Below are 27801 nucleotides of genomic sequence, written 5' to 3'. Positions count from 1 at the left end.
TCCAATTTGAGATTCCTCTGTTCATGCATCCCAGGATGGCATTAGCTCTTTTGGGCAGAGTGTTACATTGGGAGCTCACGTTCCGCTGATTATACACCACCATCCCCAAATCTTTTTCAGGGTAGAATCTGCCACCCTATAAATATGACCTACATTCTTTGTTCCTAGATGTATACATTTAGCTGTATTAAAATTAATATTTTTCCTTGCATCTAGCCTACCAAGCAATCTAGATCACTTCTGAATCAGTGACCTGACCTCTTCATTATTTTCCACTTACCCAATTTTTATGTCATCGCAAACTTCATCAGTGATGATTTTATGTTTTCTTCCAGGTCACTGATAAAATGTTAAACAGCATAGGGCCAAGAACTGATCACTGCAGGACCCGACTGCAAGCACATCCACTTGATGATGATTCTCCATTTGCAATTACATTTTGAGATCTATAACCTCACCAATTTGAATCCATTTACTGTATGCTAGGTTCATTTGATATCTTCTAGTTTCCCCACCGCCAACACTCTTGCACTATTTTCCATTGGAGAATGCTTGATGTGGAATCCCTGGGTGTGAACTTTCCTACAGTCAGCAGTCCTGAACCATCCTTCTTACAGAAACCTATGACGGAGCAGCTGTGAATGCCTCTCTACTCCAGTGACTGGTCAGTACTATTCCTTGCAGTGACTCCTGCTGAAAGGGGTTTAGAGTGAAATCTTCTATGGTCCTGCATTATTCTTCTTATAGGGAATTCTTGGCTGGGAAAGGCTAAACTTGGAGTAGCCTTGAGCTTTTTCAAGGTCAGGCTCCTTAATCCAATCCTAGGAGAAGCCAGGACTGGAGAGGCCAGTACTGCTGGCTCTTTAAATACCTATTCCAAAGCTAGAGGTGGATACTCATCCATGCTTTAGGAACATCATGAAAGGCTTTGACAAATACATGGATGGTAGCACTGGATCCCCCAGTTAACCAGTGCATCCCCACTTGTGTGTGACTAGGAATATACAGATCACAGCTATCACAAGACACAGGGCACCATTAGCTACTGTCACAGCCATCACAGCTTGGCTTGTGCCAATGTCTTTACAGGCATCTCACCTGGCAGTACAGGATAGGCTTGTCTTCAATTTTCATTTCCTTCTTGGACCGAAAGGTGATCTGGATCTGAGTGGGGCGGTCAACAGCAGCTAAAGTCCCCTTCTGGGGCTGGATGTTGAAGACAGAGTTCAAATTTGGCATGTTGGCTTCAGGGGATTCTAGAGTGAAGCTGAAGGATGGAGACAAAACAAAGACTCTTTGTGAATTGGCCTGTTCGGTTAAGGACACTAGAGCCAGTCGCATAGCCAGGAAGCTCAGTTAAGAGCCTTGGCACAAGACACTTAGGAATATGGAAACAGTCATTAAGATCTCACTCAGCTTTGTTCAAGAGATTGCAGATGGAAATTAAAGTTGTGGACTTTAGCTTGATTTACTTCCAAGGCCAGATTTTCAAAGGATCTGCATTTTTTGTATGCACCTGTCTGTACATGTAATCTGCATTTTCATGCCTAACGTCCTCATTTGTAGGATGCAGAATGTGCCCATGCTTTGCAAAATAGAAGTTTTTTTAAAAAAAACCCTGACATCTTGTGATGGGGTATACCAGACCCTCCGAGGGCCCCTGGTGCAGGCCTCATTGCCCTGCCACACCCCGCCCCCAAAAAGGACAGTGGAGAGGGTTCTCCAAGCTGCCTAGAGTGGCTGTGTGGGGCACAGCCAATCAGAGCCAAGTATAAGAAGAGCTGCCGGCCAGAGGGAGTTCAGTTCCTTGCTGGAGCTGTAGGAGTGTGGATGGGGTGTGGCTGATGGAGCTGCAGAACCCCAGACAGGGCAGCGCTGCCAGAATCCGGGATGAGCAAGAAGGAGCCCTGAACTGGTTGCTGGGATTCCATTAGGACAAGACCCTAAGGGAAGGGTGAAGGCACCATGGGGAAAAGGCCCAGGGAATTAGAGCAGCGGTGTGACATAGTTAAAGGGACACAACAGATGGCTGCAATCTAAAGGGTCCCTGGGCTGGGACCTGGAGTAGTGGGTAGGTCCAAGTCTTCCCCCCTGCCCCCACTCCCCATTAGCCACTGGGGGAAGTGGCATGGACATTGAGGCACCCCAGAGTGGGAACTGTACTGTAGTGCCCAGCTGGAGAGCTGCAGCGAGAAGGCCCAAGGGGCCAAAGACATTGTTTCCTGGGAGGGAGCGCTTGGGCACTACTCTGTCCCAGAGCAGGGACAAACTGAGAGAGAGTGCAGGCACATGCACTCAGCCATAGAGGCGCTCCCCTCTGAAATCTGTAAATAAATCACAGCCATGCCCACTGGGGAATGATTTACATTTTGTTGTGTTTCTGCTTCAATTGTCACGCTGTGTAAAGTACACTTGTTGGTGTGTTGAATATTTGAAAGTGGTGACCTCTGAGCTTTGCTACTTACCCTGATTGGGATCTAGCCATTCCAGGAAGAGGTTATATCCAGGAGAATATCGGAATGAGAGACTGGACTGATGGGGACATCAAATGCGTATACACCACACAGCTGAAATAGTAGTTTACCTGTATCCAATCTCATATTTTCCTTTGTTCTTCAGGGACAGCATTTGCTTAGCTTCATCCAATACTCTAATGATCCCGAAATCCACACCACCATCTGTACCTGCAGAGAAAGCCACAAGTGGGAGGAGAGATGGTGATGAATACTCAGGTCTTGCATGAAACACACCTCCAAATCACAAGATTTGACTCTCCAGGAAGTCAAAGTCCTCCAGAGAAAGTCTTATTCTCAAAATTAGCCCCGGGATGCTTCACTGCCTTTTTTGTTACATGGAGAAGAACTGCATGGCTTAGTGGCTAAACATTGTCATTTTCATTTCCTTGCAGTGCTACATGCCGAAAAGTATATGTCACTCTCCAGTCTGCGAGCAGTGCAGACTTGCCTGCTTAGATAGCCTACATGTCAGAAAGCTGGAAATGTTTTTGTACAGGCTTATTGTTATTTTGGTTTCCACCTCAACAAATAAAATAAATTGCACACACAAAAGCTGCTTTAACAGAAGGTTAAGGTGAAGTCAAGTACTCAAAAGTTAGGAAATGCCAGTATTAAGGTGACGTTAATTCATCCCCTTGGTGTGTGTATATATCATGATACAGTCTTCAATGACATGGTCACTGACTATTTGTTCTACTGGATGCTTGCCTCATTCAGTTATACATCTGGACCCTCTGCCTACTGAGGGCAACCTTAATTCTTCTTACTGATCCAGCCAGGCAATCCTGAGTGTGGGGGACAAAGACTGACCTTTGGGGAAGCTGATGTCCAGAGCAACATCATAGGACTCGGCAAGGACTTGGATGTTTTCGTACTGAACAATCCCCAGGATGTTTTCCATGTCTGAAACCTGAGGCAACAAATAAAGAGCTGTCACTCAGAGCACCTCTGACCTCTGCTGATGAACATCACGAGTTCTTCATACTGCCAACGGCACCCACCTCCTTCTTTGCCATCAGATTCCAGCACCAGCAGCCATCCAGCTGCAAGGCATTTCCTACCCTGCTAACCTCCTGGGATGACCCAAAAGGATTCTCCCGCTGTGTGAAACATCAGCCTAGTTCTCCACCTTTCCAGCATGAGAAACTCACTACTAATGATGCTGTTTATGGTTACCAGCATAGTTTGCAATAAGAGATGTTCCTAACAACCCCCAGCCAAGCTCATGAGGCAGCCCTTCTGAACATCAGCCCTGCCGCAATGTAGAAGGTAGGAAAGGGACTCCCTTATTGTGCCTTTTTCCTGTGAGTTGTTGCTATTTACATTTCAAAACCAAGCTTGTTTCCAGCAGGGCCCTGCAATGGGACTCTCTGGCAGGGAAGTGGCAGAGGCTGTGCAGGAACCCTAGAGCGATTCCTGACGTGTCAAGTGGGACTAGCCAATGCCAAATGGAGAGCACCATATCAGCAAGCCTGAATCAGCCCAGTCACTGCTCCCTTGACCTGAACCAACCTGCCTCAGGGGGTGAGGGGGTTGGATTTGTTCTTGGATGGCTCTATCGTCCAGGCTTTAGCCCCAGCTGACTGGTGGGAACTGGGGCTGCCCCAAACTGGTCCAGCTGGGCTAGCCCACTGGGGATTTGTGAGACTCGGATGCTCCAGGATACACTGGAATATTTTGATTCAAATAAAGAAAAGCAATGGAAACATGTCCAAAAATGGCCATCTGTCCAGCTGCCTGCAGGTGCTACCTCCCCAGCCCATAACACCTCGCTTACCCAGCAGTGCCTCAGATACAAGATGGCTGCCTCACTGGTTACTTGGAAGTAACCAGTAAGGCAGCCATCTACAAGCTGGTCTTACCCTTCTACAAGCTGGTCCCTTGGAGAAAGGCCAGAGCTGGGGTGGGGAGGGGAGCTAGCAGAAGTGCTCCTTGCAGGTAGGAGGCTATGTCATTCACAACACGTGGTCACCACTGCCCCACCCATCTCACCTGCCATCGGTGGTAACTGCCAAGTAAAAATCTTAGTGCCAAGCCTCACCAATGCCCTCCAAAGAGTCGGAAGGCTGGGCTCCTGGGTTTGCAGGTGCTGGGGAGGGAAGGGTCTGCCTCACCTCCAGTCGGATGACCTTCTTAATGTTGAGAGGTTTTGTAGCCTTAAAATGCAGCTGCAGGCAGTACTCTGAGCGGGGACCGATGGTGCCCTGGTCATGTGAGACAGAGAAATCATCCCCCAGGTTCTCCAGGCCGCTGAGCCGCCAGGCTACAGGCATCGGGGAGGTGTTTCTCAGGAAAAGCATCTTGGTGTCCTTTCTAAAAGGAGAGGAAGACACTCAGCTGTTGCTGCCAAAGCAGCCATTTTAGTTTTGCATTTGAATGGGGCCAGGCCAATCCAGTCTCATGTGGCCTATAAAATCACACCGATCCAGCTGGACCCACAGGATTTAAACATATTCAGTTCTTTCTTACTTTGCATGTGCCAGAACCTTAAGTTCAAGCTTTGGGGAGAATCACAGAGTTTTAGTTACAACGAACACAAGCAAAATAAGAACTTAAGTAGCAGATCAACATCTGACATGCTTGGATCATTTTAACTAGCTCCATTCCTACTCACGGGAGTGGGGGCACGGGGGTCATTCTGATGAACCAGCATGAGTGTGGGTCACATCCAGAGCCCTAGTTAGGAACAGGTGCACCAGAAAGTATTCATCGATATTCATGGGAGCACAGGGAATGAGAAGTGGACTGATGCAAGATAGTCTACGTATACGTAATCCTGCCTCAGCATGGGAGGATGGATTAAATGACTTCTCAATGTCCCTTCCACCCCTACATTTCTCTGATTTCTCTGACTGTTTTACTGTGACATTTAATCACTTGAACTTGTGGGATTTAGAGTTAGAAGCTTAAGATAAGGACTCGTTCAATAGTAGGAAGGTGGAGGGGCAGATTTGCTGAGGAGGCGTGGGATGACAAGTTGCGTGCAATGAGTCAACATGCTCCAGTCCTGGCTGGTGAGCAGGAAAACAGCCCTGCCTCCAGGGTGACCTGCAATGGGTGTAAAGGAGAAGCCAGAGCGGAGCCCGACGGCTCACTTTCTGGTCTGTTAGATGCTGCAAGCCTAGAGGTGGCTGTGAGAAGGTGGAAGAGCTGAGCACTGAGCTACAGCAACCCAGACAAGCAAAGACGGATCCCTTCTGTTCCCTGGGACATGGGCCTCGCTGGAGGAAGGGTGCTAAAGGACGGGCAACTGGCAGGAACACTGCAGTCTCACTGGAAAATAAGGCGCTAAAATGCAGGAGTAATCCCTTGGGAGCTGCAGCGTGGAACATATTGGTGCAGCCAATGCAGAGACTTGTGAAAAGTCCCAATATCACTGACTGCTTAAAGAGTCCAGCCCAAAGGATAAAAATGTGTAGCCTAAACATCGTTGCAGTTTGGGTGGTAGAGGGGGGCACATGGGGCTCGCGTGCCACTCCCCTCCATTTCTGTGAGCATTGAGCACCCCGCAGCCAAGCGGAGCAAGCTGGGCAGCCTGGCCAGGGTGGGGAGCAGGATGGAGCAGATGCTCCAGGTTGCTACCTTGATGCCTCCTGGGTCCTATTGTTTGCCTGTTTCCTGTGCAACCATGGGGGGATGCAGAGAAGAGACGGGGGAAGTGGGGGATAGGGCAGGAGAAAGAGAAGGAGATGTGGGAGTAGGGGGAGGGGAATGAGGTGGGGAGGGGAAGGGAGACGGGAGGGAAGGGAAGGAGATACAGGAATGTTTGTTGGGGGGGAGTGGGAGCCCGGCGTGTGGTGTCCCCTCAGCTGCAGCAGCAGCCCCAGCTGGGAGGCACAGAGCAGCCACGTGGCTGCAGCTCCCGTGCTCAGGTCACCACAGCAGACAGTAGCAGCTGGAGCTCCCCCACTAAGCTAGCCTGTCCTGTCCTGTCCCGGAACCCGCAGCCTAGGTAGCCCTCCAAGGGAGGGGACAGAACCAGTGAGCCGGGAACAGGCTTCAGCATGCGCGCTCGTGCTTTGGCCCCCCAGTATACCAGTTAAACTACGCAGTAATGGCAGGCAGGGTGCTGTGAAGAGCCACGGGCTATCAGCTTTGCCCTCGCCGTGAGCACACATCTACAGTGCAGTGGGGAGGTGTGGTTCCCCGCGTGGGGACTCTGCTCTCGCTAGTGCCTGCAAATAGCAGTGTGGCCAAAGCAGCACAGGCTAACCGCCTGAGTCCAACCCTGCCCGACCCCCAGGGTGACCCGTTCATGCCGCCCCAGCCACACTGCTGTGTTCGGCGTGCTAGCTTGAGCAGAGCTAGAGCACGAGTGTCCACCAGTGCCAGGAATTACGCCTCCCAGCTGCAGCGTACACATACCCGGAATGAATAAGGAGAGGAACTGGAGATAAAAGGCAAGCCCTTGAGTCAAAATAAGCAACTCGGAAAAACCAAACAAGGCCTGGCCTGAAGAGTAGGCTCCAGACTATGTTCTGACTGCCCTTCGGAATCCCAACCTGTGCAGCAGCAGCTTCTCAAAATGCAACTGCTTGCGGTCGAGCTCCAGCTCAGGACGAACCCCTTGGCAGCAGATTCTGAAGACCACTGGCTCTGGATTCTCTTTAATACAGCAGACGATGCTGTCATCAAATATGCCAGGTGCGGTGGGGTATGCCCATATGCTCAGCTCCTGGCACGGCACCCCAGAGAGAAGGAGAGAGAGAATAGGGCATTCATTCAGAGGGGAAAATGGCTCCCAAATCTTTTGAGACTGCGATACCTGTTTGTCTCCTACCTGCTTCTCACTGGGTTTCAGCATCATGGTGGGAGGATCCAAGAGGTATGTATTTGCCTTGATGTCATGCTGGAAGCAGAAAAATACCTCCGCTTCCAAAGGGGATGAGTTGAGGATGGTTATCTTCTCGGAGTTGTTGGGGTATCGGAGGGCCTTGTATCTGCAAATGAAATGCACTGTAGAAGAGACAGCGGACCATAGGAAGTGCTGCACCTTCGTCCTTTCTTATGCCACATGTACAGCACCTCCTTTCATGCATCTGTTCACACACCGTACCCTGTTAACACAAGTTATAAAATAGTCCCATCACAATCATCATTGGTATAAGGAACATTATAAACCTGAGGGTTACTTCCTTGTACCCGAGTGCTGTAAGCGGCCTCTGCAGCGTCAGGCGAGTGGGATCAATTGACTCTGCAGAGGCCATTTGAAGGAGAAGTGCCAAAAATTGATCTGGCTTGTGGCTTTTTTTGTTCATTTGTTTTGCTTCTTTCTGAGGAATAAATAAGGTCTGATAGGGTTTTTAAAATAGTTTAAAACTAGTTCACTTTTTCTGCTTGGTTTTCACCTGAGAAATACCAGGACATTTCCTTGTGTTCCCTGTTTTGCTGGATGTCTCAGGTGCGTGTTCCTACCTTAATTGAAAGGGGTGGGGGAGGAAATGCTGAATCCTGGAGAAAGGCTCCCTTTTCTCCAACGTGTGAAATAGGCGTTGGCGTTAAATGGTTAAAGAAACAGAAGAAAAGCAAGCATGTTAAAACAATTGGACTAAAAATCCCCTTTGGCTGTCACTTGCTTAGATTTCAATTACATGGGACAACAAAACACCACTAGTTCTCCAGGTTTCAGAGTAACAGCCGTGTTAGTCTGTATTCGTAAAAAGAAAAGGAGTACTTGTGGCACCTTAGAGACTAACCAGTTTATTTGAGCATGAGCTTTCGTGAGCTACAGCTCACTTCATCGGATGCAGTTCTAGTTCTCCAGTCATCCACAGAGTTCCCAAGCAGAAGAGAACTGACTTTTTAATGTTAAAAACAACACTACCACCACAGCATAAATCACTCGCCCCGCCCAGTAACAGCAACAACTAAAAACTGTGACAGGGTCGGGCCAGATGGCTATAGGAGAGTAATAGAAGGCAGATATATTAGCCCCAGGCTAAGTAGGTCCCTTTTCCCTGGGTAAGGGAACAGGGAAGGTTCCAAAACAATCAGGAACCTTCTGGAGACAATTAAGACAGGCTGATTAGAACACCTGCAGCCAATCAAGAAGCTGCTACAATCAATTAAGGCAGGCTAATCAGTGCACCTGGGTTTTAAAAAGGAGCTCACTTCAGTTTGTGGTGTGCGTGTGAGGAGCTACGAGCAAGAGGCACTAGGAGCTGAGAGTGAGAACAAGGACGGAGGTGTACAAGCACTATCAGACACCAGGAGGAAGGTCCTATGGTGAGGATAAAGAAGGGGTTGGGAGGAGGCCATGGGGAAGTAGCCCAGGGAGTTGTAGCTGTCACACAGCTATTCCAGGAGGCACTCTAGACAGCTGCATTCCACAGGGCCCTGGGCTGGAACCCGGAGTAGGGGGCGGGCCCGGGTTCCCCCCAAATCCTCCCAACTCCTGGTCAGACACAGGAGGAGTCGACCTGGACTGTGAGTTCAGAAAAACGGCCAAGCTGAGGGCTGCCGTGAAGCTCCAAGGCGAGCAAATCCGCCAATGAGCGCAAGACCCACCAAGGTAGAGCAGGAACTTTGTCACAGAACCTTGTAGGCCTTCCTTATGGTCTGTGGTTTTGCTTACAGCCTCTCGGGGTGAGTGTGCACAGCACTGGCAAAAACAGCCACGTGTGCATGGGCTCTACTGATGTAACAACGTCGGCAGCAAAAGTAAAACTTTCTAGTATAGCTATAACCTACAAAACAAACGAACGTGCAGCCGTGCTAGGAGACTAGACCTTTGCTCCTTTTGTTGGTACCTGTCTCTCGACTTTCCACAGAGCAAGGGGCCGAAGTGGAACACCCCTGAGCTCATCACATACTGTTTGAAGAGGATGTCGTCAGGCTTCGCACTCTTCCTCCGATGAGGAAATACCACCCTGTAGCAGAAAAGCAGACTGGTGTGAGGAGCTGCAGAAGCTAACAAGCCTGTAGCTAGAGGTAGCTGGAAAAATTTTGGTGAAACATTCTCTCGTCTGAATTTGCTGATGCAATGAAATCAAAACGTGTGGTTTCCTGACAGCTTACCCACCCAACTCCTTGGCAGCCCTGGCTTCCATGTGGCCTGCTCCAGAGCGGAGTCTTCATTCTTTGTCACCAAGAATTTGGAGATGTTTGGTTTTCAGTTCAAATCAGAACAAAATCAAACTTCAAGCTATCAAAAATCCTCCACAGAACAGACTTTCCAGGTTTCCTGTAACCCTTAGCGCCCTCAGGAAGAGCAGAATCAAGCCCAGGCATGGAGGATGATATTAAACCCTCTATCCTCCCTCCCTGCCCTACCAGCATAAGGCCAAGCCTCTTTCCTGCTCCAGTTCTATCCCGCATCTCGCTGAGAAGAGGCATCATGCTCCTCCCACACAACAACTGACATTGCCTGGAGGCTCATGCTGAATGTACTCAAGGCCAGGGAGCAGGCTCTTTCCCATGCGAAGGTGACCACAAATCCACCACTTGTCCCATGCAAGGTTCATCCATTCCTATACAGTAAAACTCTCCTGTCTTTGCGTTTCTGTTCCCTGCCCCTTTGTCCTAAGTATTCAGCTGGTAATTGGGATTCATCAGAAGTGATGTGGAAAGAGTGGTGCAGGTTGGATTCCCTTGAACCTCATCTAAGCAGGAGACCAGTTACAATATGGGTGCTCCCTGAAGCTGGGAGAACATGGTTAAAAGATGAGTGTCGGAAGCAGCTAGAGAAGAAGGCTCGTTAGGACAGCGGTTACACTAACCTAGGGCCTCAGAGACCTGGGTTTAACTCTAGACTCTGCCCTCAACTTCCATGTATAAAATGGGGCAATAGCACTGCCCTACTTCACACGAATGTTGTGAGAATAGATACATGAAAGAACGTGAGGTGTTCAGATACTGGGGGGGTCACATAAGTAGCTACTTGTGTTCTCCTGGACTTATTTAAACCCCAGACAGCTCAAGGCTTCAGCCCTGTAATGTGGATGTGTTTGGGTCTAACCTACCCTCAACCTTTAGCCTTATTGTAACCAGCTCCCCCCGACTCAGTTACTCTTAGACTCCATTACTTACACCAGTGGTTCTCAAACTAGGGGCGCCGCTTGTTCAGGGAAAGCCCCTGGCGGGCTGGGCCGGTTTGTGTACCTGCAGCGTCTGCAGGTTTGGCCGATCGCAGCTCCCACTGGCCACGGTTCGCCTTGCCTGGCCAATGTGGGCTCTGGGAAGGGCGGCCAGCACATCCCTCGGCCCGCGCCACTTCCCGAAGTCCCCATTGGCCTGGAGTGGCGAACTGCGGCCAGTGGTAGCTGTGATTGGCCGAACCTGTGGACGCAAAAGGTAAACAAAGCCCAGCCCGCCAGGGGCTTTCCCTGAACAAGCAGCACCCCTAGTTTGAGAACCACTGATTTACACCACTCACTGATAGGCCAGGGAGATCAAACACTCAGAAGCTGGAACGCGGTGTAAATTAGAGCTGGGGTGTCCCACTTTAACTTGCCTATTCTCTTCTCCTCCGATTTTGTGCTTTACTTCCTACTCTCCTGCCTTCTGGCCCCTTGGCACGTGAGTTACAACAACGAAGAGGACGTCTCCGCTGCAGTCGGGGTGTGACATAGGTGACTAACCAGCTCAGTTACTGGTGGCAGGGATGCTGTCGCAGCAGGAGCTGGTCACCTGAGTGATCACCCAGGGCCCTGGTGAGCTGCCACAGCTTCCCCCCGTCAGAGTCGACAGGGACTCTACACTGATGGGGGAGGCGGGAAGGTGGTGTCAGATTCAGCAGCTCAGGCTCCCTCTAGACCTCAGGGAGCCTGCTCAGAAGAGTAGCCCAGCAGCTTTACCAGGCATGCAGGTACTGACCTGGGGTCCTGGCTGATGGTAGGGTAAGTGCAGGTGCCTCGGCAGTAAAGCTGGTACTGCCGGCGCGTGCCCAGGATCTCGAAGTTCAGGGTCTGATCAAACTGCCCTGCCACGGTGGAGGAGAAGTGTAGCTTCATGACAACCTCTCCGTTAGCAGGCACCGTCCAGCGGAAGCTGCTCAGCCTGGCAGTGAGAGAGAACCCTTTATGTGCTTCAGACACCCGACAGGGCGAGACACTGAGAAAGCTGGGGTAACTTGTAGAACATAAAATCATAGGAACCCTGCCAGACTGGCTTCTGGGTCAGGAACTCGCACGCAGCAAAACTGTGGACACTCAAGTGTCTCGCCTGTTAGAGCAGAACATGCCACCGTATCTGTGACTGTGATACCGGGTTCCTACCATGAGCTCTACAGGCGCCACCCCTGAAGCCTAGCCAGAGACCGCTGCTCGGGCAGGGCGTGGCTGCTCCCTGGCTCAGTGACATTACGCTAGTTCTCTGACAACGGCTTCCTCTTTGCTTCCCAGAGAAATTCAAGGGGTTCACTTTGAATACTGATCCCTGTGGAGTTTGGATCCCGGCTGCCCGAGAGGCCATCTCTTCCCATGACCCACTGGAGGCCTGGTGTTCTCAGCAGCGGGTCTTCGGGACCGTAGCAATTTGCTCTCACAGCCAGTCTGACAGTCTGCGTTGGGCGATCCACAGGATGTGCTACAAGGCACTGCCCTGACTGGTGGGAGCTGGGCAGGTTGGTAGGAGGTGAAGAATAGTTATTTTCAGTGCCTTCGTTTATTTCAGAGGAGCCAAGGGAGAAGTATTAACCTCAGGACTCCGGATAAACCTTCCCAATACGTGCAGGAAGAATGCGCCTGCATTGTAGCAGGGTCTGGTGCTGGCCCTTTGTACCCAGGAAGGAGAATTCCCAGTGAACAGGAGGCTCCATCTGAAGAGCAGTGCTGCTGTGAGGTGATCTGCTCTGAGGAGGAGCTGGGAGAAGGCACGGTCTGTGCTGAGTATAGGGAGTGGGCCTGCTTGCCTGTACACATGGCCCAGCCTTGTGACCGGCATGGAAGTGAAGCGATTATACTCTTTCTGCATCTCTCACAGCTAAGGAGGGAGCAACAGACTGATCCAGCATAAGAATGAGACATACACAGAATAGGGTTGCCAACTTTCTACTCGCACAAAATCAAACACCCTTGCCCTGCCCCTTCTCTGAGGCCCCACCCCTACTCACTCCTTACCCCCCCGCCCACCCTCACTCACTCGCTCATTTTCACCAGGCTGACTTAGGGGTTGGGGTGCGGAAGGGGGTGAGAGTTCCGGCTGGGGGTGTGCGCTCCGGGGTTGGGCCAGAAATGAGGGGTTTAGGGTGCAGGAGGGGGCTCCGGGCTGGGACGGGGGTCTGGGGTGCGAGGGCTCCGGCTGGGGGTTCAGGCTCTGGAGTGGGGCCGGGGCTGAAGGATTTGGGGTGCAGGCGGGGGCTCTGGGCTAGGACCAAGGGGTTCGGAGGGCGGGAGGGGGATCAGGGCTGGGGCAGGAGGTTGGGGCACGGGAGAGGGTCAGAGGTGCAGGCTACGGGCAGCGCTTACCTCAAGCAGCTCCTGGAAGCAGTGGCATGTCCCCGCTCTGTCTCCTATGCAGAGGTGTGGCTAGGCGGCTTTGTTCCCTGCCCCATTTGCAGGTTCCCAGCCCATGGGAGCTGCGGGGGTGGCACTTGGGGAGGGGACAGCATGTGGAGCCCCCTGGTTGCACCCACGCGTAGGAGCTGGAGAGGGACATGCCACTGCTTCCAGGAGCCATGTGAAGCCAGAGCAGGCAGGGACCCTGCCTTAGCCCTGCTGCACTGATGACTGGACTTTTAATGGCCCAGTCAGTGGTGCTGACCAGAGCTGCCAGGGTCTCTTTTTGACCGGGCATTCTGGTCGAAAACTGGACACCTGGCAACCCTAACAAAGAGCCCTAAGCACCTCCCTGCTACATGGAATCATCCACGTTCTCCATTGAGCAGCACCCACTGCTGTTCAGTATGCCTGGGAGACATGTCCTGAGTGAGCAGAGTGGCCTGGTGAGACCCCTACAAATCCCCAAGGCAGAAGGAACATCACTGGTCTCTGGTCTCTCTGGCTCATGCTAATCGGGCTCCCTGCTAGAAGGCATCAGGCTCAGTTGCTTGGTAGCTCACCTGAGGATCTTTTCTTGGGATTGTTCCCCAATGAAGTTGCTTTGATCCAGCTCTGTCAGCGGTGCCAGTGCTCCAGGGCCTGGCCCCTGAAGACCCTTCTTGCGGCCTGTGCTGCGCTTGTCCTTCTGAGCCTCACGGCTGGGCTCTGTTTTGTCCTTCTTTAGTCTGCCTCTGGTTGGGGTGATCTGTTCTTCCTGCAACCCAGTGCGAGGGTAGGAAAGACAGTCAGAAATAGCTCAGGAGACCCCAAAGAAGAGGCAGCCAAGTACTCTACCAAGGCGCCACAGCGCCGATCCAAGAGCAATGGCACCGAGATGAAAGAAAAGCCAAGAATGGAGGCAAGGGTCTTATTTGTGCCCACTCATGTTTAAGCAGCAGGAGTCCATGGTTAGGGTCACCGTGTGCCTTAGCCCTAAGTCCCTGAGATAAGGCCTCCAGCATGTTCAATGGGACAGATAACAAGTAATGAGCATCCAACCTACACCGGATTAATGGCTTCTTTCTGCATAGGATTTAGATCCTTTGTTGTTTGTTTTTTTTATTTCATCAAGGAAATCTCTCCTTGTGAAATGCCTGTAAAATTCTAACCACAACAATTGGGTTGGTTAGTTTGTTGCTTTTCATGTTTTATAATAGTCTTATCAAAGGCTTTTCTTCCCCTTCCATCTCTTCCCCTTCTTTGCTGATTGACACGGATTTTCCCCCTTGCTCTGAACTGAGCCGCAATGAAAATGGTTCTTTATTTAAAGGAAAATTGGAAAGCGGGTTTTGTTTTGTTTTTAAATCAGCTAAGGCCCAAGTTCAGGTTCACAAGCCAACACTAACCCTCAAAGCAAACAAGGGAGCTGTGGTTCTTTAGAAGTTGGCAATGTCAGGGGCAGTGGATAGGAAACAGCATGGCTAACACGTTCACAAACATGTTCACATCCAACTGTGCATCTAATCTACACGTGCAACTACCATGACTCTGCAAGGGATCAGGAACACTGCCTGGGGAACTGACCAGTTGGAAGTGCCACGGGTCAGCTGTGTGTGGAAGTCCTGGTAACAGTGTGTGCAAATCAGGTGCACAAGTACACACCTTTCAGAAAATGTCGGCCTTAAGGTTTACTGTTATTTATTAATTGCATTACCACAACACCCAGGACCCCAGTCAGGGAGCAGGATCGCATTGTGCAATGCACTGTACAAACACAGCATATGGTTAGAGACTGATGTCAGTCCAAATCTTCCTAGACACAGGGACATGTCATTTCTCCGCTGCTAATTTCATTTTATGGTCAGGTGTTGCAGCTCACCAGCATGATCATTCCCATCACCGTGGGACCTTCTGCAAAAGACAGCAAAGCAACATTTCCACTTAGCCCTGTACCTTCACCACAGGGACAGCGACAGAAGCATCTGCACTGCCCTCTGCATCCTTCTTTTCCTCATCCATATTCATATCTTCGGGCACAACGAAGGTGAAGTGCTTGAGAGCTTCTCCTGCCACAGGAGCCATCCGCTTCTCTGGGTAGGGAATCACGGAGAAAAAGGCGGTCGGAGGGATGGGTGGCCCTGAGGGACCGAGCCCCAAGCCGTCCAGGATCTAAGCCATGAGAGAAAGCCTTTCATTAATGCCTCATTCATCATTAATAAGGCTGTGAGACTTTCACAGAGGTCACGGAAGTCACGGATTCCATGACTTTCTCGGACCTCTGTGATTTCTGCAGTGGCCCATGTGGCTGATCCCAGGGCCGCCTCAGCTGCTCAGGTGGCCCCAGGCAGCTGGTCCCGGGTGCTGCCCCGGAGCAGCAGTCCAGGAGCAGCAGCGGTACCCCGGGCCGCCCCCCTCCAGCAGCAGCAGGACCCTGAGCTGCCCTCTGCCCGGAGCCACCCCCGACCCTGAGCAGCAGCGGCAGGGCCCCGAGTAGCCCCACACCCCGGGGCATCAGCAGTGGTGCCCCAGGCCACCCTCCACCCTGAGCAGCAGCGGTGGCATGCCAGAGCCCCCACATCAGAGCAGCCGCTGTGGGAGCCCTTCCAGAGCACCTAAGGTTTAGTCAGGCGTATTAATATAGTACAAGTCATGGACAGATCGGGGCCAGGACTTTTTGTTTATTGCCCATGACCTGTCCATGACTTTTACTAAAAATACCCATGACTAAATCATAGCCTTAATCATTAACCTCCAACTCTTTCCTCTACAGAGAGGAATGGAGTGTTAAACTGCTGCCCAGGAGACAGGTGTGACAGTGGGTTCGCTGCATAAGTGTAGTGGAAAAGGCCCAGAGCATTGCCAGCCTGTGGAAATCCTTCCTGCATGCCTCTGGGAAGAAATCTTTCGCATAGTCAGTTACCTGGGAAGAGTTACAGAGCTCAGCACTGTGGCCCCATGATCCGCCTGGCTCTCGTGCCATTTGCAGCTAACTCTGTGGTGCTGATAATTCCATTAGAAAGGAGGAGCCAGGATGGCAGGACCAGAGAAGAGGAGAGGAGAGAACGTAGAGAAACACAAGGAAAGAGGATGGCAGGAGAATAAAAAGGAGAAATAGGAAGAGGAGGAAAAGAAAATGAAAGTGGAAGAACAAAGATGGGGATAATACTGGATAACACCACTTAGCACTTATTCAGTCTGAGGTGCTTCTCAGACACGCAGCACTGAAACTTTATTAATCGCGGGAATCAGCACCCCCAAGCGGGGGAAACCAAGGCACAAAGAGGCTATGTGATTTGCCCAATCCTCACTAGGCTCAATCCGGCAAGATGCTGAGCTCCCTCAACTCCCACCACCTCCCAGCAGGTGATTAGAACCTTGCAAAACTGAGCCTCCAGTTTCAGAGCCTGGAGGCTAATGTGTGTAACAAATACCCATGCGTTAGAGCTTTACCACTGCAACCCTAGGCTGAGAGAGCGCTCCAGAGCCCAGTAACACAAGCTCTTGCTCACCGTGTGAGACAGTGGTTTTACCTGCTCTACTTCTGGCAGCTTGCCACTCTCCAAGATCCTCTTCCCACTGGAGTCCTCTGAGTTCAGTACCTGGAAGTCCAAGCATGGCACCCCCACGTCTTTCTTTCCATCCTGGTCTTTGTCTGCTCCTTCTTCCCCTTCTCCCTCCAGCCCAGACACCTTAGAGTCCTCCAGTGCCTTTAGCTTTTCCAGGCGCTCCTTCTCAGCTCTCTCCTTTTCTAGCCGTTCTCTCTCGGCTCTCTCCTTCTCCAGTCTTTCCTGACGCTCCCTTTCCCTGTCCTTCCGGCCCTTGCGGCCAGATGGAGCCTGACGCTGATCTTCTGCTTCATGCTGGGTCTCCTCGAGGCCTGGGGGCGGCAGTTGGACACCCTGCACCCGGTCCCAGAGTGACAGAATCTGGACAATTTCCCTCTGCGCAGCCTCATAGACTTTAAACCTCTGTGTCAAGTTCTTCTCACTGTCACTTACCACCTCCTTTTCCATTTCCTCCTGCTCTGGGATTGAGGGTGGCATCTGCCCTAGTGGCAGGACGTCTGGCAAAATGAGTTTGCTCCGCTTTTTCTTGTCCTCCTTGTCACATGCCACAGAATCTGGACGCTCTCTCATAGACACTTTCCTCTCCACCCCTTCATTCAGCCTGAGGTCCGACCTATTGACGGTGGAGATACTGGCACCCTAGAAGGTCAGGATTATGGAAAAGGAAGGGAACATTTTTAAGTATTAACTCATAGCTTATTATTTGTATTACTGTAGCGCCTAGGAGTCATGGGCATGGACCAGGACTTCATTGTGCTAGGCACGGCAAAGACACAGAACAAAGATTTGGGCACTGTGCCGAAGAGATTCCAATCTAGCTTATTTGATACAGAACCTTCCCACAATAAATGTGCAAGGGCTATTGCATCCCCTGCATAATGATATCCTCAGCATCTCTTAATGGGAAGGCTACTGCTTTCTCCTGTGTCTGAGTTCGAGATGCCACCAATGGGGGTAGTGGTTTGGACAAGCCCAGGTTTCTGACAAAATTACTTTCTCCTGCAGGAGACTTCAATTAAGTCAATGTGACGAGTGTGTGCCCAGCACCTCTGACAATCGGGCTCTAGTGAATGTACAGACCTGGCAGCGTATCCTGAATGTAAAGTGATTCTGGCCCTGTCTCATAAACATACAGCTAAGGGTAGCATAAAATCCCTCCTTTACCTGCAAAGGGTTCAAAGCTCAAATAACCTTGTTGGTGCCTGACCAAAAGGACCAATAAGGGAAGAAGATCCTTTCAAATTTGTGCTCTCTTTGTTGTGCTCTCTTGGGACAGAGAGAGGGACCAGGCAGGAAAAAAACCTTTCCTAAAACCCTACCTGAAATAAGCATCTAAGATTATAAAAATTGTAAGTAAAGCAAGGCAATGCGTTAGATTATCTTTTGTTTTAGCTTGTGAATTTTCCCTAAGCTAAGAGGGAGGTTTATTCCTGTGTTTTGTAACTTTAAAGTTTTGCCTAGAGGGGAATTCTCTGTGTTTTAAATCTATTTATTACCCTGTAAAATTACCTTCCATCCTGATTTTACAGAGGCGCTTCTTTTACTTTTTTCTTTATAATAAAGTTCTGCTTTTAAGAACCTGATTGGTTTTTAGTTTCCTAAAAACTCATGGGTCCGGTCTGTGCTCACCTTGTTTACCTATTTGGTTGGTATATTATTCTCAAGCCTCCCCAGGAAAGGGGGAGAAGGGGCTTGGGGGGCTATTTTAGGGAAACAGGAACTCCAAGTGGTCCTTTTCCTGAATCTTTGTCTAACTCACTTGATGGTGGCAGCAACACCGTCCAAAAACAAGGAAGAATTTGTGCCTTGGGGAAGTTTTTAACCTAAGCTGGTAGAAATAAACTTAGGGGATCTTTCATGCGGGTCCCCACATCTGTACCCCAGAGTTCAGAGTGGGGAGGGAACTCCGACACCCTGTCAGACCATGGCGGGAAGCTGAGCACTGTCCAGTGCTTCCAGCCCAAAGCTGTATGAATCTATGGCTTGCCACGAACAGCAGATCAGATGTCACCATGCAAAATGAGCAGAAAAGGTCAGCTCCAACATACCAGGGACTAAAAGCACATGCACTTTCTAGGTCAAAACCAACCAGAGCAATTGCACCTGGAAATGAACTAGAACTCAGTGTGGTCTACAGAGACCGGGGTCCTATGCTTCAACTGGGAAATGCACTGACTGAGAGAGCACAGTGCCGTGCACGAGCTCAAGTTTCCCAACAGCCTTCAAGAACAGACCCATGTAATATATTCATCATGAGCTACGGATTCCCTGGCCTAGCAAATTACATGTGATTGAACCTCCAGCTGCTGTGGAGCTGGCTTGTGTCTCATGACAGGGTCAGTGCAGAGACAGAGTTAAACATCTTTATTAGCACAACCACATACCTGTTTGCCTCCCAGCTGGCTTTTCTTTCCCAAGGTCTCATCTTTCTCTTTTCCAGAATCCCTCTTCCACCGCTTGGTCTTCTTCCTCATCTCTTCCTCTTCTCGCAAACGCTCCAGTTCCTGCTGGTGCTTCTTTTCCTCGAGCTCTCGAGCCAACTTCTCCAGCTCCCTTCAGTAAAGCAGACAGAAAACTCACTCATCATAAACTCTCAGCTTTGCCGCAGCCCTAGGAAATCTAGGCTCTTAGAACACCAGTCTGAACTTGAGGCCTTGCTCCATAGATTCTCAGGCCAGAAGAGACCATCAGATCATCTAGTCTCACCTCCTGTAGTCTGCAGAGCTTCCAGGTCAATAATGCAGCCATTCACTTGGAAATCCACACAATATATAACTGAGCTCACGTCAATTTAAAAACAAACACATTGATTTTTCTTCTTCTTTTTGGGGAAACAAAATTTGGCCTCAACTGAGGAAAGCACTCAAGTATGTACCTAACTTTAAGCATGACCCTGAGTCCCACTGACTTAAATGGGACTTAAATACATGCTTAAAGTTAAGCATATGCATAAGCGTCCCTGCTGAATAAGGATGATTACCTGAATCAGAACCTAATTCTCTATGTCACACCCCTTTGGCTACAGTTAATATTTATGGCCAGTGTCACTATGCATATTAAGTCAATGAGAGGGGTACTATGCAACTAGCATTGTAAGGACTTATCTACTGTGAAAAGAACAGTTAAACTGAGCCAATATAGTTCATATGTGATTTTCAAGGAATAGGAGGAGCTCTCTGTGTCTCTAGAAGAGTTACAGTTGAATTTTCAGTGTTGTCCTTAATTTAGGGTTATTAAAGCACAATAATACATAGTTTTATCCGGCACTTTTCATCAGCCGGTCTCAAAGTGCTTTACACAGGAAGGTCAGTATCATTATCCCTATTTTACAGATGGGGAAACTGAGGCACAGAGAGGGGAAGTCACTTGCCAAGGTTACCCAGCAGCCTAGCCAAGACTAAAATTCAGGTCTCCCGAGTCCCCATCCAGCACGCTATCCTCTGGCCAACAACTTACACAATGGGTAAAAGCAGGAGAGTCATTTGGGCCTTACGAGTCTCCTACTATGTGAGAGCAGAGGCTCCATCACCTCTTGTGAGCTACTCCTCCCACTTCCTGAACCACTGAGGAGAAACAGAACTTCCTGCTGTTCTGAGCTACTCTCCCCGCTGTCCCACTCACCCCCACTCAGAACCATGACTCCTACTTGGTAAAATCAGACAAACCAACTGAAAAGCAGGTAGTGCCAGTGCATGGCGCAGGAAAAGAAACAACAGGCAAGCACAGAAGTGTCCCACGTGGAGGGTGGAGTAGCACTCCCAGATGGCTGTCCAGGGACAGTTCACACACCTCTTCTTCCGCTCCCGTAGTGCTTGGAGCAGTTCGTTATCAAACTGAATTTTCTGCTCCTCAGTGAGAGCATCGTACTCTTCCTCATCCATCTCCTGGAGACGAGCCTTTTCCCTCGCAATGGCGTCTTTCTGTTCCTGTTCTGTCATGCAGCCAAACAGAGAAATGCACCAGCTGAAATCATAGCTCAGTGCTCAGGACAGGCCCTCTCCCGGAGCCAGCTTGTGCAGTGCCCCAGGGTCACACAAAGGTGTGTGTCCCTGCTCCGATTAGCAGGCACTGAGTTAGGTGTTGGGGGGGCGTACATCTACACTGCATTGTAAGCCCAGAGCTTGAACTCAGACTTAACCCCCCTTCCGTCCACACACAAATCATACTAAACCAGGGCTCAGACCCAGACTCCCAGGACACCATGGGGGTGGAGGGTCCGAGCCTGAGTCAAGCTGGGACCTAGGGTTCAAGCCCTCTTGCTTTGCAGCATAGATGCAGCCCCACTGGATTCGTGCTCTGAGAATCTGCCAATAGTATCCCACAATCCCATGGGTCAACTCTCTGTGACCTCTGGACTGTCAAGTTTCCCCACACTGCTCCACGAGCGGCCACGTTTTAGGAGAGCGCTAGGAAGTCCGGGAGTTGGGTGGCTGGACGGAGCCCGCATATGCAGTGTAGACGCTGGAGCCCCAGGCTGGGGCCTAGGGTTAAACAATTCCTACCTTGGGGTTACAAATGGGTGTAGCCGCTCAAGCTCTAGGTTAACAAACCCTGGGTCTGCTGACTTGAATTCTGCCAGCCCTGGGCTTGCACTGCAGTGTAGACAGATCCTGTGAGTCCTACATTGCTGGCCGCGCTGTATTTTGTGCATTGTGAAGCTGGATCCCGGGGCAGCTTTGGCTCTAAAACTACAGGTGCTAAGGGAGGGAGGGCAGCAGTTTTTACTCACGTAACTATGTGAATGTCCCATGAGACAGCAGGAACCCGAAGAATCCATAAGAGAGTCAGATCTACCTGATGATCCTGATGCAAGCTGCATAGCTACCCCAAAAACAGAGCTAGAGCTCAGATTCATCCCAGGCACCTGGACTGTGCCGATCTCCTCTATGAGAATTTCTCTTTCCCATTTCTACTGCTGGTGTCCCCAGCACCCTAGGAGGCTCTGAGAATATGCCCCTAAAAACAGTCCACCTACACCCTGTTTCCCTGCCAGGCTCTCAGCCAGGCCTGCGCTGCTCTGCCCATGGGCTGCCCGGCAGTGACTGCCCAGCATCTGCCACCAGCTGCCAGGACAGCCTTCCACCGATGAAGCTCGATTTTTTCTTTCAAACAAAGCTGTACCCCTTCTGTGTCTATGCCCTAGGATAAAACACCCTTTCAAGTGCTATTTAAAATCACGTGAATACAGGTGTAAAAGCTGCAGTAACTTGTGTGAAATGACCAAAAAGGGGAATCCTGGTTGTTAGCTTGTATTGCTGCCTAGATATGGTGATAGGCACTCTAGAAATTAGGGCTGGTCGAATAATTTCTGTTCAATGGAAAACTGGGTTTAAGACTAACCAAAACATTCTGAGAAAAGCGTCTGCTTTCTGCAGGAAAAGTCAATTTTTGTCAAAAACCCAAATGTCCGAACATGGATTCATAGACTCGTAGATATTAAGGTCAGAAGGGACCATTATGATCATCTAGTCCGACCTCCTGCACAACACAGGCCAGAGAATCTCAGCCACCCACTCCTGCGAAAAACCTCTTGTATATTCTGTCACAGTGCTTCATGGGAGTTGTAGCTTGGTTACTTTGTGTCCCCATTTGTCTTTCAGGGACAGGATCCTGAACTGGACTACATCTTCCATTATGCACCACATCCAGGGTGCACTGCCTCCTGTCTCCAAAAGGAGAGATTGTGATGCACCATGGGAGATGAAGTCTGACAGGGACCCTAGCCTACAAAGGAGAATGGGAGCACGAGATACCTTATCTACAACTCCCATGAGGCACCACGGTAACCCTTCCAAATTGAAATATTTTGCTATCTGAATTTTCACCCCCACCCCCCCACCGCCAATCAACATTTTCTGTTGAAAATGCAGATGAAAACAATTTTTTTTTGTTTTGGTCAAAATTTTCTGAGGTGGAAAACCTCCCCCCCACCCCCCAGTTTGCTGACAGCCACTATTAGAAATGTCTAGACAGACACACAGACATGTTAGAGGTGTGAGCGTCAGGGGGTTCACAGAAGAATCCTTCTCACCTTCCTGCTCTTTCTTGGCCTTCTCCCTAGCCTTCATGGCAGCATAATCCTGGAACAGGTTCACCATGTAGATGTAACGCCGGTTGTTGATCGCTTTGAGCAGGCAAAGGAGAGCAGAAGGCATACTGCGGGCAAAGAGTGTCTCTAGTCCATCAAACACCACTCCCCGATAGCAGTCACTCAGCTGTGAACGTGGAACACAAAGGGCATAAATCCATCCTAATGGGTACACAGTATTCTCCTCAGCAAATAAAACTGCTCTGATGTAAAAACATATTAGCAAGCACTATCCCCAAATGTCTGAAATAGTCACAGATTCTAAGGCCTGAAGGGACCACTCTGACCATCTCCTCTGATCTCCTGCACAGCACAGGCCAGAGAAGCTCACCCAGTGACTCTGCTGTCAGGTTCAAAATTTCTGGTTGAGCTAGAGCAGATCAACAGCACATCTGCACCTGTTTTTCTTTTCTCCGCATATTTCTCTCTCTATGCCCCTTACTGCCCTGGCTTGTCTCTCCATTGCCTTATGTGACAGGGTCAGGCCAGATGGCTACAGGAAAGTGTTCCTATTGGGAACAGCCTAAGAGGGGGATCTACAGGACCTGGACACCAAATGAGTATGGGGGACAACTAATGAAATAACAGGGACAGAAGTGTGGTCAAAGGGTCAAAGGAAGGGAACCGGATGGAGACACCGAGCAGAGAACCCCGGACAGCACCCACTGCTCCTCAAAGGTGTCAAGGGAGTCAGTGGACGCCACCCAGAGGAACTCTGCCCAGATACGTGAACGGACCGAGGATCAGAAATAGGCCCCACAGTCACAGGAGACTCCATCGGCCAATCTCCTCACTCTGGTTTTATAGATGGCAATTTTAGCCAGGGCCAGCAGGAGGTTGACCAGGAGGTCCCATGACTTTGCGGGGCCACGTTAGAGGGTGCATAAATAAAAAGGTGAGGAGAAAAGTGTAACCAAAAACATAATAAAATATTCGTGAGGAGCTGGAATAGGGGCTGCAGCCTGGCACACTCCAAGTATATGTGTGCCAGGGTTTCCCTCACGCCGCAAAAGGGGCAGGTGTCTGGGATAGGGGTGAACCGCGCCAAGAAGACGCCTGTGCTCACAGCTCCATGAAAGAGCCGCCAACTGATATCCCCGGCGGGCTTCAGGACCAAGGTGGAATACAGGCTGGCCCACCGGGGCTGCTCACCCTCCAAAGGTGGCAGGAGGTCCCGCCATTTTGTATCAGGGCGGGATGCGAGGGTGAGGACGTGAAGGGTGTGGAGCACAAGCGTGTATAGATGTTTCCTTGGCACGGTCTGGAAGCAGACGGGCTGCAGCTCGTGCAGCCGGCTCATGGTGAAGGGGCGGGGGGGTTGGTTGGGTCCATGGGGTAGGGGCCCGATGGAAAGGTCCGGCGGGCTTGGGGTGGAGGGTGGGCAAGGCGCGCCCTCGTGCAGGACCCAGTCAAGGTAAACCCGAGCAGCGGGTGGCAAAGCGGCCCTCACCTTCTGAAGTACGCGCTGGGGAGTACGAGGTCTGGAGAGCCCCATGCGCTGAGCGAGCGTCAGGGGATCCAGCCAGTCTCCCCAGTCGTAGTCCAGGAGGTCTCCGACTCTTGTGACTTCTGCCAGGACCAACGTCTGGTGCACCGAGGGGGACTCCGCCACCTGCACGCGGAGCTGGGGGTTGTGTTGCAGGGGCTCCGCAAGGAGATCTGCCCCCTCGGTGGCCACCATGGACCTGGTCACTGAAAGCAGTTTCCAGGTCCGGAGAAGGTCCTGGTAGAAGACCGGCAGCCCAGAGAGGTCTCACAGAAGACCTCTTGGATGGAGATAAAGGAGCTGCCGGTCGCAACGGAGCCCTCAGAAGCGGCACAGGAAGGCGTGCGCCAGTATGCTCCACGCCGGACTACCTGCACCATAAAGGAGCCTCTGCGGGGCCTGGAGGCGGAAGACATGGACCTGATGTGCAGACACTTCAGGCCCTGCCCTCCCTCCTCCAGGGGTAGATGGAGAACCCCTGCAAGGACCCAGTGCAGTCCTGACCAGAAGAACTCCAGAATCGATGTCCGGAGGTTGGCCAGGAAACCTGGGGCCGGGACCAGGGTGTTGAGCTGGTACCAGAGCATGGACAGGACTAGTTGATTAAGCACCAGCGCTCTCCCTCGAAGGGAGAGGCACCGGAGAAGTCCTGTCCATTTCTGGAGCCGCTCTATCACCCTGCCCTCTAAATTGTGCCAGTCTCCGGCGGAGAGGGGTGTGTGGCAGAAAGGTAAATGCCGAGATAGAGCAGCGGATCCGCGCTCCACCGGATGGCCTGAAGCGTGGGTGGGAGGGAGCTTGCCTGCCAGCTGTCCCCGACCACCAGGCCAGAGCTCTTGACCCAGTTGACCCGGGCGGAGGAGGCTGCCGATTAGATGGCCTGGCAAGCCTCCACCCGCGGCAAGACGCCCTGGGTCCTGGACCACAAGGAGCACATCGCCAGCATACACCGACAGAACCAGCAGCAGCTCCGGCTCCCGCACCACCAACCCCGTCAACCTCCTGCGGAGGAGACAGAGGAAGGGCTCGATCGCCAGAGCATACAGCTAGCCCGAGAGGGGGCACCCCTGCCGTACTCCTCGCCCGAAGCTGACTGGTTTGGTCAGGGTTCAGTTGAGCCTGACCAGACACTCTGCGGAGGCGTACAGCACCCGGAGGAAACCCACAAACTGGGGTCCGAAGCCAAACGCTTGCAGAGTGCTGAGGAGGTAGCCGTGGTCCACCCTGTCGAACGCCTTCTCCTGATCCAAGGACACGAGGGCGAATGACAGACCATCCCTACATCCGAGTTCCAAAACGTCCCGGACCAGATATAGGTTGTCAAAGATGCTGCATCCCGAGACGGTGTAGGTCTGGTCTGGATGGACCACGTCTGCCAGCACGGATCCTAGCCGCAGCGAGATTGCTTTTGCCATGACTTTGTAGTCCGTGCTGAGGAGCGAGACGGTATGCCAATTTCATAAATCGCGGAGGTCCCCCTTCTTCGGCAATAAGGGGAGCACGGCTCACCTGCACAAAAGAGGAAGAACCCCGCTCTGCAAAGACTCGGCCCAGATGGTGACTAGGTCTGGGCCGAGGACGTCCCAGAACATGCGGTAGAACTCCACGGTCAGCCCATCTATGCCCGGAGATTTATTGGTGGGCATGCGATAGAGGGCTTCCGAGAACTCAGCCAGAGTGAGAGGCAGCTCTAGCCAGTCTCAGTCGCCCGTGCTGGCCATAGGGAGTTCCTCCCAGAGCACTCTGCAAGCATTAGGATCGGTCAGATCCAGGGAGAAAAGGCTTGGTAGAAGGCTCTCGCCCTCCCGCACATCTCCACTGGATCCGTGAGGGGGGTGCCATCTTCTGCCAGAAGGCACGTGATGTGTTTCTTGGCCCCGCTCCTTTTCTCCAGGGCGTAGAAGAAGCAGGAGCCACGATCCATCTCCTGAAGGAGACGATGCAGGATCGAACAAAGGCGCCCCGGGCCCGATGATCTTCGAGGGCCCAGAGCTCCTCCCGCTTTTCCCGGCACGCTCCGCAGAGGGGCGGATCCTCGGGGCTGGCGGCCAGACGCCTCTCCAGCTCTAAGACCTCCCATTCCAACTGCTCTATCGCCGCATCCCTCTGTCGGCTGGCGCCCTGGGTGTAGTCACGGCAGAAGAGCCAGGCGTGCACCTTCCTCAGCTCTCACCACTGCCACGCCGAGGGAAAGGCATGCCGCTGCCCTCGCCAGGCCATCCAGAACTCCCGGAAGGACGTCATGAAGCCCACATCCTCCAACAAGCTGTTGTTGAAATGCCAATAGGCCGGCCCCGGCCTCTCCATGCAGAGGGAGGCCGTCACGGTGGCTAAATGATGGTCAGAGAATGGGACCGGCCGGATGCTGGAGGAGTGGGCTCATGAAATGTGGAAGCGTGATAAATAAATGCGGTCCAACTGGGAGTGGCGCAACCGATGGGTCTCCACCCGGACAAAGGTGAACGTGGAAATGTCATCCGGGTGGTGGTCGCGCCAGATGTCCACCAGGGAGTGGTGTTCGACTACCTCCCGGAGGACGTCTGCGGCAGCCGGGCACTGCTCGGTCCCTGAGCAGTCCCGCTCCTTGAGGGTGGTGTTGAAGTCCCCGCCCAGGACCAGGCACTCGTGAGGCTCCAAGGTGCCGAGGAAGGCGGATGCCTGCTGATAGAATTGCAGCTGTTCCGGGCCCGATGTCGGGGCATAGATGTTAACGAGGTTGACCACGAGCCCCTCCATATGGACCCGGAGGTGCAGCAGGTGGCCTGGCACAGCCTCGGCGACCCCCAGCACCTCGGGCCGTAGGTCGGGGGAGAACAGGGTCGCCACTCCAGCCGTACGAACTGTGAGATGGCTAAAGTAGACCCTGTCCCCCCAGTCCAGCCGCCAGCTGTCTTCGGCGGCCGGATCTGTATGGGTCTCCCGCAGGAAGACCACAGAGTACCCACCCTCCTGAAGGAAGGAGAACCCCTGGGACCAGCGGAGACCCATCCTACAGCCCCTGGTGTTCAATGTTGCGAAGATGAGTGGAGCCATGAGGAGGGCTGGGGGGGATCCTTGCCAGCAGGGATGCTCGCGGCCCCCATTGGGCCACGCAGCAAACCGTGACCTACCCCGTATGTGAGCAACAAGTCATGGAAGCCGCGGACCCGCTGGTAGGCTGCGGCGGCCTGCTTCCTGGTCCTTTTACCCTCCCCCATAAGGGCCCTTGCGGCCCGGAGGATCTGATGAAAGTCTGGAGAGCAAGCTGAACCTTGTTGCGGGAGCCACGGACGTCTTCTAAAAACTCCCGCAGCTCCTCTTGCAGCCAATGGGGCGTGGGGTTACTGTCTCCTGGTCATCCCGACGGGGCCCTTGGTACAGCCTCGTGGCCCACCGAGACGGGCAGGCAGGGTGCGGACGGGGCGCCTGATGGGCTGGCACCACATCGCCCACCTCTAATCCTAGGGCAATAGGGGGCGGCAGAGGGAAGACAGCAGACCCTAGTAGGTCGGGGCAGGGAAACACAAAGGCCGCTCCCTGGGGGTCATTTGCTGGAAATGGGAAGGAGACAGCCCCAGGGGCAGCAATAACATCGCGGGAGGTAGATGGGATAGGGACAGGGTCAGCATCAAGGGCAAGGCCGGGGTTAGGGACAGGGGCAAGGGCAGAGGTGAGAGTCTGGGCTCCAGAAGCCAAGCAGCTGGGTGGTGGCACCTCCTGCTCAGGCTCAAGGGTTGGCAGGGTGGGG

The 27801-nt window shown here is 52.0% G+C and overlaps 1 protein-coding gene across 2 annotated transcripts in view; it reads right to left on the bottom strand.

Moving 5' to 3' along the window:
- HYDIN (HYDIN axonemal central pair apparatus protein) overlaps positions 1-27801 on the bottom strand; it is a 446380-nt gene that overhangs the window by 77425 nt on the left and 341154 nt on the right. For both annotated transcript variants that reach the window (XM_043526330.1, XM_043526331.1), the window contains 14 exons: positions 22532-22715; positions 20290-20431; positions 18885-19053; positions 16465-17139; positions 14888-15103; positions 13516-13709; positions 11331-11513; positions 9266-9385; positions 7297-7456; positions 7019-7191; positions 4631-4829; positions 3327-3426; positions 2585-2684; positions 1099-1267 (listed from right to left, as the gene is read on the bottom strand). In XM_043526330.1, the coding sequence (XP_043382265.1) occupies positions 1099-1267; positions 2585-2684; positions 3327-3426; positions 4631-4829; positions 7019-7191; positions 7297-7456; positions 9266-9385; positions 11331-11513; positions 13516-13709; positions 14888-15103; positions 16465-17139; positions 18885-19053; positions 20290-20431; positions 22532-22715 (2784 nt within the window). The remainder of the gene's footprint in view (positions 1-1098; positions 1268-2584; positions 2685-3326; positions 3427-4630; positions 4830-7018; positions 7192-7296; positions 7457-9265; positions 9386-11330; positions 11514-13515; positions 13710-14887; positions 15104-16464; positions 17140-18884; positions 19054-20289; positions 20432-22531; positions 22716-27801) is intronic.

The sequence above is a fragment of the Chelonia mydas genome, chromosome 12, assembly GCF_015237465.2.
Source record: "Chelonia mydas isolate rCheMyd1 chromosome 12, rCheMyd1.pri.v2, whole genome shotgun sequence".
NCBI classification, from domain to species: Eukaryota; Metazoa; Chordata; order Testudines; family Cheloniidae; genus Chelonia; species Chelonia mydas.
Note: the sequence above shows the minus strand (reverse complement) of the source record. Positions and strands in the feature narration are given on the sequence as shown.